This window comes from Equus przewalskii, chromosome 26 (genome assembly GCF_037783145.1).
Source record: "Equus przewalskii isolate Varuska chromosome 26, EquPr2, whole genome shotgun sequence".
In the NCBI taxonomy this organism is placed as follows: domain Eukaryota; kingdom Metazoa; phylum Chordata; class Mammalia; order Perissodactyla; family Equidae; genus Equus; species Equus przewalskii.
This window is the reverse complement of record NC_091856.1, coordinates 3,983,503-3,998,657: the sequence shown is the minus strand read 5'-3', so window position 1 is coordinate 3,998,657 and position 15,155 is coordinate 3,983,503. Positions and strand designations below refer to the sequence as shown.

Here is a 15,155-nt window from a genome sequence, read left to right as displayed (position 1 = left end):
AGCCAGGTGGCATAGTGGTTAAGTTTGCGAGCTCTGCTTTGGGGGCCCAGGGTTTGCAGGTTCCAGTCCTGGGCGCGAACCTCCACACCACTCATCAAGCCACGCTGTGGCAGCATCCCACATACAAAACAGAGGAAGATTGGCACAGATGGTAGCTCAGCGAGAATCTTCCTCAAGCAAAAAGATTAGCAACAGATGTTAACTCAGGGCCAATCTTCCTTGATAAAAACAACAACAACAAAAGATACACGTGACACATAAACATTTTAGATCAATGTGTGTGATGAAACAAACAAAATATTCCTAACATAGAAGTCATGTCTAAATTTTGATAAAGGCAGCTGTTTATCTCAAATTCTCACTTTTTCCCCTATTCTATCTCCCCAAAAGCATCTTTCTATCTATCATATGACTAGCTCAGGGCTTGTTACCTTCAAGAGTCACTGGCCTAAATTCAAATTAATTTGAACCTCCTTTCCTTGCTTTAATAAAGGCTTCTTTATTAATGAGGCCTGGTCCGATCCATATTTTGTCTAGTCAAGGTCACCCTCCTCCAAGCGTCTGGATTGTATGCCAGCCAGTGACCTAGCCCTGCTGCCTGGAGCATCAGAGTGCAGCCAGGAAAACAGACACGGTCCAACACGTTCATTCACTGTGAAAATCTCTAGCCAAGAGGAAGCAATTACCATATAGCGAGAAACACAGATCTGCAATTTGTATTTTAGGTTCGGACCTCCCAGAAGTGATTTGACTTGAATCTGCCATGTTATAAACCAGGCAATCACGGCAGCAGCATAGTGCTGTTTTAAAACTGAAAGTCACATTGGGATCTTTAAGATGTTGGGAACAAAGACTGCTCTAAAACACAAAGTCATCTTGAGAATCTGTTTTTCTCTTCTCTCTGTTATGCCTTCTATGAGACTAACTGTTGGCTTTCCTTTCCCTCTGTTCAATATTATTTCCTATAGGTTGTCTGCATACTATTGTGCCTTAGCATTTAAAAGTTACAAATTAATGTATATAAGTTATGTAGAAGATGTAAAGAAGAATAAAATTAAAACTACAGGCATCCCAATCTGCCTAAGAAATGCAGTATCATCTGCATCTTTGGAGGCATCTATAGGTCCTTCTCCAATCAAATCCCATTCATTAATCTCATTATTGACCTTATATTTTTACCAAAATAAATGCATTGCTAAATAATATATTATTTCATTGTGTATAGTTTTGAACTTTGAATAAACGGAGTCATCCTGTACAATTCTTCTGCAACTTGCCTTTATTTTATTTTTTGCTCAGTTTTGTGCATCTATGTGACTTACCCTTATGCTATTTAGCTGTAGCTCACTTAAATTGAATACAATATTCCAGCATATTACTGATAAATAAATGACAAGCAATAGGATATATTGGAGTACATGAGGAAGCCATTTGGGTTAAAACTAATTCAGCCTGAACTTGTTTCTCCAAAAGGGCTCGACATGGCCTGTTGAGCATGCATTGTATATCTGCTTTAGTAGTCACTATGTCCCAAAGATAAGAAGAATGCCCTAAAAGATAAGGATGTAACTTACTCCACATTGGCATTTCCTTAAAGATAAGCATCTCTTCCTAAACTAAGGATTAATTGCTGGCCTGCTGCAATCACCTTGTGACCATCCACCTTGTGACTGCTGACCTGCTGTGTTCACTGAATTGCTGTGCCGGCAAAGCAATACTGACTATTGTAAAAGGGACATTCTAATCACACATGATGCATGCTCTTTGACGGTATATAACCTTTGTACACCCCACTTCTTTGGAGTGCTCCATTCCTTTGTGAAAAAAACTGTCCCATGCTATATGATCCTTAGGATTGGCTCGTAATAAACTCACCCCAGTTTTGATGTATAGACTGTTTATGGATTATTTGCATTGATGTCACCGACTACTTACTTTCTATTTGATTGCACTGGGTTGTGTCCCATGTTTTGCTATTACAAAGTGTGGGAGTTTCTCTATGCCATCCATCCAGCAGTGGACTTGCTCTGTCAAGGGGCTTGTACTCTTCAGCCTGTAATAGGTCATAACAGAGTGTTTTCCAAAGAGACAGTACCGGTTTACACCACTACAGTTAGAACTGCAGTAGATTCTTTGATATTGACACACTTTTAATTATTGGCTAATTTGGTAGGTGGAAAATGGTTTCTCATGAAACCGGCTCAACACAAGGTTGACATAAGGGAAGCCATATTGTAGAAAAGAGACCATACTGTAACTTTGAATGACCTCTGACTAACTCAGCTGGATTTGCACCCTCCAGGAGATTCAGCTGCTCTGTAGATTTTATGACCCCTGCTTGTGCATAGACCTCCCAGCTGCAGCTCCTTAGGAATGTGATGACCCCCAGGCAGAAAGTCTATGCTCATAGCCATCATCAGTGACAACTGAAAGATCTGGTGTGGCAACTCCCAGTCTGTAACACCGGAGGGTCAACATTCCTAACTCCCTCCCCTGTAACCCACTGCCCTACATAACTGCTTCAAGATTCTGTGCCCCACTTAAGATGGTTCTTTTGGACGTTAGTCGGCCATCTTCCCTCTTGCTAGCAAGCTGTAATAAAATGCCCTTTCTCTGCCACCTCCTGCCCCTGACGACTGGCCTGTGTCTCACCACGAGCAGATTGTGCCCTTTGTGTGGTAACACTCACTTTGACTTAATTTGACTTTCCAAAATATTAAGACAGAAAAGAAAAATGTAATTTTAGTTAGTGACAAATACTGTAAATAAAATAAACCAGCAGAGATAGTAAGGAGCCGGGAGAGCCCATTCTGGACCAAGAGTCAGAAAGGCCTCCCTGCGAGGTTCGTGGGAGTCGAGACATGGTGCAGAGGGAGTGGGCTCTGGCTCTTTGAGTTCCTTCTAAAAGATTTTCTTTTAAATGCTAGAACTCAGTATTCTTATCTGGTGAGTAAGAGGGCAGCAGAGGAGATTCTCAGCCAGAGAGGGGATTAAACAGATGGTGTTGGGAGCGGAAACAGTGTTTGGGGCATAAAAAGGGGGTTGGCAGGGAGCCTCCTCATAGTGCTGTTTATTCCTGTTTTGGGCTTTGCATTAATTTGCATTATAAGATGAGGACTATCACACTTAAACCATAAACTACACCAGAACAAACTACACCAGAAAATGAAAACAAAACAAACAAACCCGAGAAGAATGAACCTGGCATAAATTACACAAATATTTGGAATGTAAAAACAATGAAAAGGGTCTGGCCCGGTGGCACAGCGGTTAAGTGCACGCATTCCACTTTGGTGGCCCGGGGTTCACTGGTTCACATCCCGGGTGTGGACATGGCACCGCTTGGCACGCCATGCTGTGGTAGGCGTCCCACATATAAAGTAGAGGAAGATGGGCATGGATGTTAGCTCAGGGCCAGTCTTCCTCAGCAAAAAGAGAAGGATTGGCAGCAGTTAGCTCATGGCTAATCTTCCTCAAAAAAAAAAAAAAAAAATGAAGATATTTCTACACGTGTGAGAGTTTTAAAAAAAACCTGCTCCAGTGAATGAAAAATCTGAATAAACTTCTAAGAAAACAGCTTGCTTATCTTAGGCCCTGATGAAACTCCTCCTGCCTTTTTGTGATGCTTCCTCTTGTCCTCTGAGCCTTCCTCTGTGGCCCAAGGGAGTCTTATTTCTGGAGAGAAAAACAATCTTTTCTTCCCCACGTGGGACTTTCAGCTGTGTTAAGCCCGAAGGAATTATCTATTCACTTTTGACCAATGGTGTACAAAGGAGTCGAAGATGAGCCTTTCTTTTTTGTCTTGAAAAATGGAAATGTGTTACAGCTACAAGGCTGACTGCATACAGTGCTGAATGCAGGCACAACACTGACTGTGACTTTTTCTCTGGCTTCTAGTCAATGAGCAGACATACTCACCAGAGTGTGTGGTCTGAAGGTCCCAATACCACCCTCAAGTTCCATGATTCACTAGGAAGACTGGGTCATGGGACCCATAAAAGCTGTTATAGTGATAGTTATGGTTTATTACAGCAAACGGATACAGATTAGAACCAAAAAAAGAAAGAGACGTGTGAGGCCAAATGCAAGCTTCGGCTCTGGCTTCTCCTGCCTTGCCCGCCCGCTGGAGGTAGCGCTCCTGCTCCTCCTTCAGCTGCAGCAGCTGCTTCAGCTTCTCCTCCTCCTCCTCCAGCAGTCTGCAGGAAAAGCACCGCGTCATCTCCAGAGCCGAGGCACCTTGCAGGTGCTCAGCAAGTGGGACGGTAGGGGAATTAGGAAGGGGAACCAAAAGGGATCCCTCAGCCCTACCTGGTTTGGGCTAGGCACACAGCCTCCTCGTCCCGCTGAGCTTTCACCTCCAGTTGCAGGGCCTCCTGAAGCCTCTGCTGCATCTCCTCCAGCTCCTGGATGTGATGCTGCTGCTGGGCAACCTCCTCCTCCTTCAGCTCCATCTCAGCCTGCATGGAGGCCTGGGCTTGTGCAAGAGGCAGAGCCAGGTCAATGGGAGCAGGGATGCTCCCCTTTCTCCAGAGATCCGCTGGGCTGGCCAACTAGCTAGCTCCAGGTGAGGGTCTGGGGAGTTCCTTCATGTCAGAGTTTCCTGATCTGATGCCTTTCTGACAGCCTGACTTGGTCAGATAATGATCAGTGAACACATGTTACATGGGGAAAAGGGGCTCAAGTCACCCCCTTCCTTGCACCAGCCTTAATATTTATTACTATATGTTATAATTGTAACTAAAGCTGGTTCTAGCAAGGGAGTGACTAGTATAATTATAATTGTCATAACAACTAAAAGTATTTTCTCATTTGATCCTCACCACACCTCTATGATTGAAGTTCTGTTAGCATAAACATGTCACTCAGAGACTTGTGCATGGATGTTCATAGCAGCATTATTCACAGTAGCAGAAAGATGGAAACAACCCAGCATCCATAAATGAATGAATGGGTAAACAAAATGTGATATATCTGCACAATGGAATATTATTCGGCTATAAAAAGGAATGAAGTCCTCAGCAGGAGATGGCACTGCGGGGCACGTGGAGGGGGCACCTGGGGCGGGATAGCAGGGAGGCTGGTGGGTGAGCGTGGTGAGCACGGGCTCTGGACCTTCCCTCAAACCCTGGCTCTGTCGTCGCCTGGCTGTGTGATCTTGGGAAAATTGCCGAACTTCTCCCAGTTTCAAGCCCCTCATCTGGGAAAGGGGAGCGATAACAACATTATTGTGAAGATAGAACGAGATAATATGTGATATTGAGTATGTGTAAACTGCTGAAGAGATATTAGCTGCTATTTTTATCATTATTATTAATCTGGGCAAAATTTTTCCTCCTACCCTTCCAAGTTACCTACTTTGCTATGCCTGTGTTTTAGTCTACTCCTTGGAGCCCAAATCTCCATAAAAGAGGGGTTCTTCTTTTTAAAAACATTTTCTATCTTTTGTTTTATTAATATTGATTAATTTTATTTTGCTTTGTTGGCTTGCATGGCCATTGTAAAAAATTCAAACACAGAAATACGTGACATAGAAAGAGAAGGTCCTCTATGATTCCATCTTCCAACCCTGCTAATGGCTGTGTGAACATCGGAGCAGAGGGGTTTGCATTGGGTCCTGGAGAGGTGGTGCGGTACAGAGGTTTAGAGCCCAGCGTGTGTCCCTGGGCAAGACACTTACCCTCTTTTGCACTTGTTTGTTGTTAACTTCTGCTCTGGAGGTTAAATAAGATAATAAGCATACTTAGCACATCTTAGCTGCTTAGTGAATGGAAGCCATAGTGATGATTAGTTTTGACCCTTTGGGGTCCGTGTATCCCCTGAAATTGGACATCAACTCTCTTCATATACATAACTCTTTATGAACCTATGTGAGTCTTTCTAGGGAGATGATCAATAATCTTTGTCAGATTCTAAGGGGCCTGTGAACCTGAAAAGGTCAAGACACCCTGTCTTGGGTGGTGGCTCTGACCCACTCCTCCGGCTCTCACCCAAAAGGCTCCCAGTGGAAGGCGCACCAGGCCAGCACCAATGGGAAACACTGGAATGTCCAGGTGGGCCGGCTTGTGCATCCAGCTGAGCCTGGAGGTGAGAAGAGGTAGACCCCGGAGCTTTCCCTGGAGTAGGGAGGGAAAAGGAAGGGTGAAAGAGGCACCTCCACGTCTATGGAGCCACCTAGGACTGAAGGTCAGGAGGTCCGCCTCTCTGCCAAGGTCTGAGGCAGGCCCTCAACTTCCCACCTTTACAGCAGCTTTCTCCTTCCTCCTTACATACCCGCCTTTCCTCTGCCAGGCAGACGTCCCACCACCAGCAGCTCTGTCGCAGGCTTCCAGCCCTCTCTACTTGCACGCTGCGACTCTTTCCTAAAGCACCTGACCTGCTGGGCATCCAGGGGCAATAGGATGGCCTTGCCCAGCAGCAGAGAGCTGCAGAAGTCCCTCAAGGTGGGGGGGATGAGGCTCCCATCTCGACTTTCACTCCTCAGGAAGATAAACTGGACCCAGCAACAGAAAATTAGCCTCTGCTAGCCCCTTTTCCCCCAAACTCAGGCCCACCAGGACCTGGCCACAGCTGGCCTCTGGGTGACAATGGCCTCTGCAGAAGAGGAAGCTAAGGTCCTGGTGTCAGGGGCCCAGGCCCTCCAACCATTAACAGCCCAGAATGAAACCTTCATTTGTGTCACCAGCCCCAGGCCCCAGACCACTGAGGCTGTCTGGGATGTTGATCCTTAAGAACCTGACCCAGTGCCTTAAGTCCAAGGACCCCGTGCCCTGGGCTGGAAAGAGACTAAACAAGCAAGCCAGGGGCCATCTGCCCCTAGACTGCCACCAAGTTGTGGAGGCACATTTTCAAATAAAAACTGCCCTTGGAATGAACCATTGATCAGTCTGCTGTCCATCTTTCCTGGCATTTCCTCCCTCAAGTCCGGTTACAGGTCCCCGAAGGAGTAAGGTGTAGTGCAGCGACTAGGGAAGTACACTCTACCACTTACTAGCCGGGTGACTTTGGTCAAGTTTCTTCACCTCTCTGTGCTTTAGTTCCCCTGTTGGTAAAATCAGGATAATAATATACATACCTTATAGGGTTATGAGGATTAAGTACTAGGCATGTGAGCAATCACTGTTATTAGTATTGCCTAAAAGTGTTTATTGAGCATCTACTCTATGCCCTGAAATTTCCCAGATTATTTAATTCTCATGGCAACCCTGAGAGGTGGATATTATTATTATTATTCTCATTTTACATGTGGAGAAACAGAAGCTCAGAGAGGTCAGTTAACTTGCCCAGAGCCTTCCAAACTTGCTTCTCTTCCCTTATCATCTGACTCACTGATCTTGTTACTTAGGACAGAGACATGGAAATGTAGGATGACTTGCTCCCTCCCTCTCATCACCCTTGTGCAAAACCCATCATCACCAAATCCAGTAGATTCTCTTTCTTTCATATGCTCACATCTATCCTTCCTCTTTAGCCCCATGCCTACTGCCATGGCTGAGACCTTTGTATCCTCTAGCTGCCTGCATACCTTTACTCCTTCTCCGTCTTGCCCCATATCTAAACAGTCTCCAAGTCCAGCTGATTGGATTTTCTTCGTCACTGACAAATCTACCTCCTTGGAGCCATGTCTCATGGCCACTGCCTCACTCTGGCTCTCATCACTCCCAACTGGATAAGAGCAGTAAGCAGATCTCCCTGCTAACCCTTCTCCCCACACCTGCCCCAATGGGTTTTCTAAAATGCAGACTTGTTCTTGACTCTTCCCACCTTCCAGTCTCTCAGTGGTACCCTGGACAGTCAAGTTCACATTCCCATACGTGGCATATGAGGTCCATGATGATTTGGCCCAGGAGGGCCTCCTATGCCTCTGCTCTATAGATCTACTAGCAGCTCTCTCCTTTTTCTTCCTCTGGGCCTGCACTCTGGCTGTCCTTTCCAACTTACATCATGTAACAGCCCCTATAACTAGATGCTTGAGTTCCTTGAGACATATCTTCTTCAACTTATGTCCTCAGAGCCTAGTACAGTGCTTGGCTCCTAGTAGGCATCCAACAAATGTTTGTTGAATGAATTTATGAGGAACAAATTCTAAAATGAATGAGTGGGTGTCATGCAGCTTAAAAGTGATGAAGTAGCTAAGATTCAAACTCAAGTTCATTCATTTATTCAACAAATTATTTATTAAGCTCTTATTATATGCCAGGTATTGTGCTAGGTGCTGGCTATATGGCACAGAACAAAATAGAGTCCCTGCCCTCCTGTAGCTTATGCGCTATCCAACATCAAAGTTCATCTTTTGCAAGTACACCAAACTTTATTGCAGGGAACTTCATTATAGTCTATTTAAAGTGTTATGAAACAAAGCTGCCAGTATAACATGATGCATATTTCAGGGATTGGAAGTGAGGTTCAAACTCTAAGTGCAGTAGGAATTCAGAAAAAAGGGAAACATTGAGTAGGAGCTGGGATTTGAGATGGCCCTTAAAATAAATAAAAAATAAATAAGTAAGAAAGGAGAGTAGGAGAACATGGGGAAAAGCATAAGTAGAAAGAAGCATAACATGTTTATGGGCACAAGAAGTCTGGATTCTGGATACTGGATGAGAGGATCAATGGTCCCCTAATTGGAGTGGGGTATCTCTAGGGCACAGGAGTTTTAAGGGAATCAATTTGCAGATCCTCACTTTCCAAGTGTTCTCTATACCAAATCTGCTTTCCGCCTGCCCCCCTGACAATTTCTCCTTCCCTACTTTCAGTAGCAAGGCTCACCACTCACCCACCCACTGTCTTCCAATAGTGGACAACCCAGAGGGGTGACATTCCTGGAACACTGTGGAAATGCTGGTGTAGGTCTGTGGCTGCTAAGAGGTAAGTGGCTCAAAATCTGGGCAACAAATTCTTTCTGTTTTCAAGTCAGGAGTTTTCTAAATCTTTGCTTTCAAATCTGGAAGAACTGAATCGCATTGTCAGCTAAAAAATCATTAACAATATTTTTTTTTGTAATAGATGTCTGTGATTTTTTTGGGCAAACAACTCAGAATTAGATGCCTTTGCTACTGTATATCAAAACTCTCTCAATTCTCATCTACTTATTTATGTGAATAAGGTTTCTCAACTTAAAAATAAAAAAAATAGGACTAGAATTGATGCAGAATGCCGTCTCATTCTAGCAATAAGTAATATTCAACTATAAACATATGAACTATCTGGGGGAAAAAGTAGCTCATCCATTTCATTAAGAAATACATTTCTGGGGCTGGCCTCATGGCCTACTGGTTGAATTCACTGCCCTCCACTTCGGTGGCCTGGGCTCGATTCCTGGGTGTGGACCTATACCACTCATCAGAGGCTATGCTGTGGCAGTGACTCACATATGAAATAGAGGAAGATTGGCACAGATGTGAGCTCAGGGTGAATCTTCCTCAGGAAAAAGAAAAGAAAGAAATACATTTTCAATGTATTTTTTGTGTTTATGTTTAATATTTATAAAAATCACAATATTTATGCTGTTTTGATCAACTGAATATTACTAATATTCATAATGGCGACTCAAACCAAAAGAAAATGTCTCAGAGCTTTATAGTTACATGAAACAAAAAATTTTTAAATTTCAGCTTATATACATATTTTGTTTGCAGAGATGTATGATATGATGATCAGTGAAAGACTTTCAAGCACATACGTTACACTAAGACTAGATATTTGGGGGGAAAGTGGAATGGAAACACAAGTACAAGGAGAAAAGAGACAATGTAAAATTCCTTATTGCTAAAGAAGAGCTTGTTCATGTATTTTTAAGACAAATGATGGTAAGCATCAAATCGCTATGGGATTTGAGTCTTATTCAATACATTTAAAAAGGTAATATAGCAGTTTTATATTAAAATGTCAGTATTTATAGAATAGTAGACATTACATCCATCCTCTGCAACTATTAAGTTTTTAAACTAATGATGAAATATATTAGATGTCACCTTAAAAATGTGCAAGGAGCTGCATAGTTCTTGTGTATTTTTTTAAGAGTAGAGGGGCAAAAAATTTTGAAGGCTACTACTATGAAGGACCCATGACTAGAAAGGTAGAATGAGGCCTGCTTATAGACATTCTTGGAAGCTAGGTAGAGTTTAGACTTGAGGTGGCAAGTCAAGCCCTAAGCTATTTCCTCTCTTGGAAAGGGAGTCCATTTCAAGCTTTTAAATGTTCTATGATGGGACATGGAAGTGGTGACGGTTGAGGTGTGAGATAGTGAAAGGAAGATTGCCCTGATGCCTGGATGTCGTCCACATTGGGACTGGCATGAGAAGCTGTCAGTCTTGGGGGACATCACTAGGAGGCAGGGCAAGGTTTTAATTGCAGGGTTAGAAATTAACTCTTCTGACTTTTCCAACATCCTGGAGAAATGAGAATGTGTCCAATTTCTGATGCCCGCAAAGATGTCCGTAAACTCTGGGCACCACATGGAAAGCACAACCATTGTGGTCCCAGATCGTCCCTCTGAAAGTGAAAGGATGGATAAAGAAACTCCATGCAAATGGAAAAGAAAAGAAAGTGGGGGTAGCAATACTTATATCAGACAAAATAGACTTTAAAACAAAAACTATTAACAAGAGACAAAGAAGGGAACTACATAATGATAAAAGGAAGAATCCAACAAGAAAATATAACACTTGTAAATATCTATGCACCCAACATAGGAGCACCTAAATATATAAAGCAATTATTAACAGACATAAAAGGAGAAATAGTAACTCAATAATAGTATGGGACTTTAACACTCCACTTACACCAATGGATAGATCATCCAAACAGAAGATCAATAAGGAAACATTGGCCTTAAATGACACATTAGACCAGATGGATTTAGTAGATATGTATAGAAAATTCCATCCAAAAACTGCAGAATACACATTCTTTTCAAATGCACATGGAACATTCTCCAGGATTGATCATATATTAGGCCACAAAACAAGTATGAATAAATTTAAGAAGATGGAAATAATACCATGCATCTTTTCTGAGCAGAAAGATATGAAACTAGAAATCAACTACAGGAAGAAAATAAGAAAAGCCACAAAAATGTGGACATTAAACAAAATGCTACTGAACAATGATTGGGTCAATGAAGAAATCAAAGGAGAAATCAAAAAAATTCCTGGAGAAAAATGAAAATGAAAGTATGACATGCCAAAATCTATGGGATACAGCAAAAGCTCTGTTCTAAGAGGGAAGGTTATAGGAATTCAGGCCTACCTCAACAAACAAGAAAATTCCCAAATAAACAAGCTAACAGTCCACCTAAAAAAACTGGAAAATGCTGAAGGAAGGAAATAATAAAAATAAGAGCAGAAATAAATGAAATAGAGACCTAAAAAAATGGAAAAAATTAGTGAAACCAAGAGTTGGTTCTGGGAAAAGATAAACAAAATTGACAAACCCTTAGCTAGACTCACCAAAAAAAAAAGAGAGAAGGCTCAAATAAATAAAATCAGAAATGAAAGAGGAGAAATTACAATGGACACCTCAGAAATACAAAAGATTGTAAGAGAATACTATGAAAAGCTATACACCAACAAATTGGATATCTAGAAGAAATAGATAAATTCTTAGAAACATACAACCTTCCAAAACTGGACTAAGAAGAAGTAGAGAAGCAATCAAAAATCTCCCAAACAATAAAAGTCCAGGATGAGATGGCTTCCTTATCTGATACCAAAATCAGACAAGGACAACACAAAAAAGAAAAATTACAGGCCAATATCACTGATGAACATCGATGCAAAAATCCTCAACAAAATATTAGCAAATTGAATACAACAATACATTAAAAAGATCATACACCATGATCAAGTGGGTTTCAGTCCACGGATGCAGGGATGGTTCAACATCTGCAAATCTATCAACATGATACACCACATTAACAAAATGAAGAATAAAAATCACATGATCATCTCAATAGACACAGAGAAAGCATTTGACAAGATACAGCATCAATTTATCATAAAAACTCTAAATAAAATGGGTGTAGAAGGAAAATACCTCAACATAATAAAGGCCATATATGACAAACCCACAGCAAATATCTTTCTCAATGGAGAAAAAGTGAAAGTTATCCCTCTAAGAACAGGAACCAGACAAGGATGCCTACTTTCACCACTTTTATTTAACATAGTATTGGAAGTCTTAGAGCAATCAGGCAAGAAAAAGAAATAAAAGGGAGCCAAATTGGAAAAGGGAACCATAATCTTTATATGAGGAATTAGGGATGTTGTAGCTTGAAGAAGAAAAATATAAGAGTGGGGTCAAACATCAGAAGAGCTTCTATATGGAAAAAAGTGTGAGTTAGTTTACCTCCAAAGGATAGAACCAAGACTATTGATTAGGAGTACAGGAGGATATAAATTCTTTTTTATTGAATTCATAATACTTTACAACGTTGTGAAACTTCAATTATATATTATTACTTGTCCATCACTATATAAGTGCTCTCCTTCACCCCCTGTGCCCACCCCCCAGACCTCTTCCCCTAGTAACCACTGAGCTGTTCTCTTTGTCCATGTGTCTTTTATCTTCCACATGAGTGAAATAATCTGGTGTTTGTCTTTCTCCATCTGGCTTCCTTCACTTAACGTAATACCCTTCATGTCCATCCATGTTGTTGCAAGTGGGATGATTTAGTCTTCTTTATGGCTGAGTAGTATTCCATTGAATATAAATACCACATCTTCTTTACCCAGTCATTTGTTGATGGGTACTTGGATTGCTTCCATGTATTGGCTATTGTGAATAATGCTGAAATCAACATAGGGGTTCATAAGTCACTTTGAATTGTTGATTTCAAGTTCTTTGGATAGATACCCAGTAGTGGGATAGCTAGGTCATATGGTATTTCCATTTTTAGTTTTCGGAGAAATCTCAATACTGTTTTCCATAGTGTTTGCATTCCCACCAGCAGTGTATGAAGGTTCATTTGTCTCCACTTCCTCTCCAACATTTGTTATATTTTGTCTTGGTGATTGTAGCCATTTTAAGAGGTGTAAGGTGATATCTTATTGTAGTTTTGTTTTGCATTTCCCTGATGATTAGTGATGTTGAACATCTTTTCATGTGCCTATTGGTCATCTGTATATCTTCTTTGGAGAAGTGTCTGTTCATATCCTCTGCCCATTTTTTGATCAGCGTGTTTGATTTTTTGTTGTTGAGTTGTGTGAGTTCTTTATATATTAGGGATATTAACCCCTTGTTGGGTAAATGATTTGCAAATATTTTCTCCCAGTTGGTGGATTATCTTTTTGTTTTGATCCTGGTTTCCTTTGCCTTGCAGAAGCTCTTTAGTCTGATGAAGTCTCACTTGTTTATTTTTTCTTTTATTTCCCTTATCCAAGAAGACATGGTATTCAAAAAGATCCTTTTAACATCGCTGTCAAAGAGTGTACTACCTATATTTTCTTCCAGAAGTTTTATGGTTTCAGTTCTTATCTTCAAGTCTTTTGTCCATTTTTGGTTTATTTTTGTGTATGGCATAAGATAGCTGTGTACTTTCATTCTTTTGCATGTGGCTGTCCAGTTTTCCCCACGCCATTTTTTGAAGAGACTTTCTCTTCTCCCTTGTATGTTCTTAGCACCTTTGTCAAAGACTAGCTGTCCTTAGATGTGTGGTTTTATTTCTGGGCTTTCATTTCTGTTCCATTGATCTGTGTGCCTGTTTTTGTACCTGCACCATGCTGATTTGATTATTATAGCTTTGCAGTACATTTTGAAGTCAGGGATTGTGATGTCTCCAATTTTGCTCTTTTTTCTCAGGATTGCTTTAGTTATTCGAGGTCTTTTGTTGCTCCATATGAATTTTAGGATTCTTTGTTCTATTTACTTGAAGACTGTCATTGGGATTCTGATTGGGATTGCATTGAACAGGTAGTTTGCTTTGGGCAGTATGGACATTTTAACTATGTTTATTCTTCTGATCCATGTTCAAGGAATATCTTTCCATTTCTTTATGTCATCATTGATTTTTTTCAATAATGTCTTATAGTTTTCATTGTATATCTTTCACCGTCTTGGCTAAATTTATTCCTAGATATCTTATTCTTTTTGTTGCAATTGTAAATGGGATTGTATTCTTAAGTTCTCTTTCTGTTAGTTCATTATTAGAGTATAGACATGCAAATGATTGTTCTAAGTTGATTTTGTACCCTGCAACTTTGCTGTAGTTGTTGATTATTTCTAATAGTTTTCTGATGGATTCTTGAGGGTTTTCTATATATAAGATTGTGTCATCTGAAAACAGCAAGAGTTTCACTTCTTCACTCCCTATTTGGATTCCTTTTATTCATTTTTCTTGACTAATTGCTCTGGCCCAAACCTCCAGTACAGTGTTGAATAAGAGTGGTGAGAGTGGGCACCCTTGTCTTTTTCCTGTTCTCAGAGGATGGTTTTGATGTTGTCCCCATTGAGTATAATGTTGGCTGTGGGTTTGTCATATATGGCCTTTATTATGTTGAGGTACTTTCCTTCTAACACCATTTTGTTAAGAATTGTTATCATAAATGGCTGTTAGACTTTGTCAAATGTATTCTCTGTGTCTATTGAGATGATCATATGGTTTTTATTCCTCACTTTGTTAATGTAGTGTATTACACTTATTGATTTGCAGATGTTGAACTATCCCTGTATCCCTGGTAAAAATCCCACTTGATCATGGTGTATGATCTTTTTGACGTATTTCTCTATTCTAGTTGCCAGTATTATTTGAGGATTTTTGCATCTATGTTTATCAGTGATACTGGCCTGTAGTTTTCCTTTTTTGTGTTTTACTTGTCAGGCTTTGGTGTCTGGATGATGTTGGCCTCATAGAATGTGTTAGGAAGTATCCCATCATCCATAATTTTTTGGAATAGTTTGAGAAGGATAGGTATTAAATCCTCTTTTAATGTTTCATAAAATTCACCAAGGAAGACATCTTGTCCTGGACTTTTATTTTTTGTGGTGTTTTTTTGATTACTGTTTCAATCTCTTTACTTGTAATTGGTGTATTCAGATTATCCATTTCTTCTTCATTCAGCTTTGGGAGCTACAGATTTTGGGAAGATACAAATATGTGGAGAGTAAACAAAATGCCTTGAGCAACTCTTGATTCAATGAAGAAATCAAAGGAGATATTTAAA

General features: G+C 40.8%; 1 protein-coding gene across 1 annotated transcript; it reads right to left on the bottom strand.

Moving 5' to 3' along the window:
* Positions 1 to 3,952: 3,952 nt before the first annotated feature.
* Positions 3,953 to 4,590, bottom strand: LOC139079729 (differentially expressed in FDCP 6 homolog). The gene is made up of 2 exons (XM_070596570.1): positions 4,309 to 4,590; positions 3,953 to 4,196 (listed from the first exon to the last, which is right to left on the bottom strand). Exons 1-2 carry the CDS (start codon positions 4,461 to 4,463, stop codon positions 3,953 to 3,955), a joined length of 399 nt encoding a protein of 132 aa, XP_070452671.1. The 5' UTR covers positions 4,464 to 4,590.
* Between the last annotated feature and the right edge of the window lie 10,565 nt (positions 4,591 to 15,155).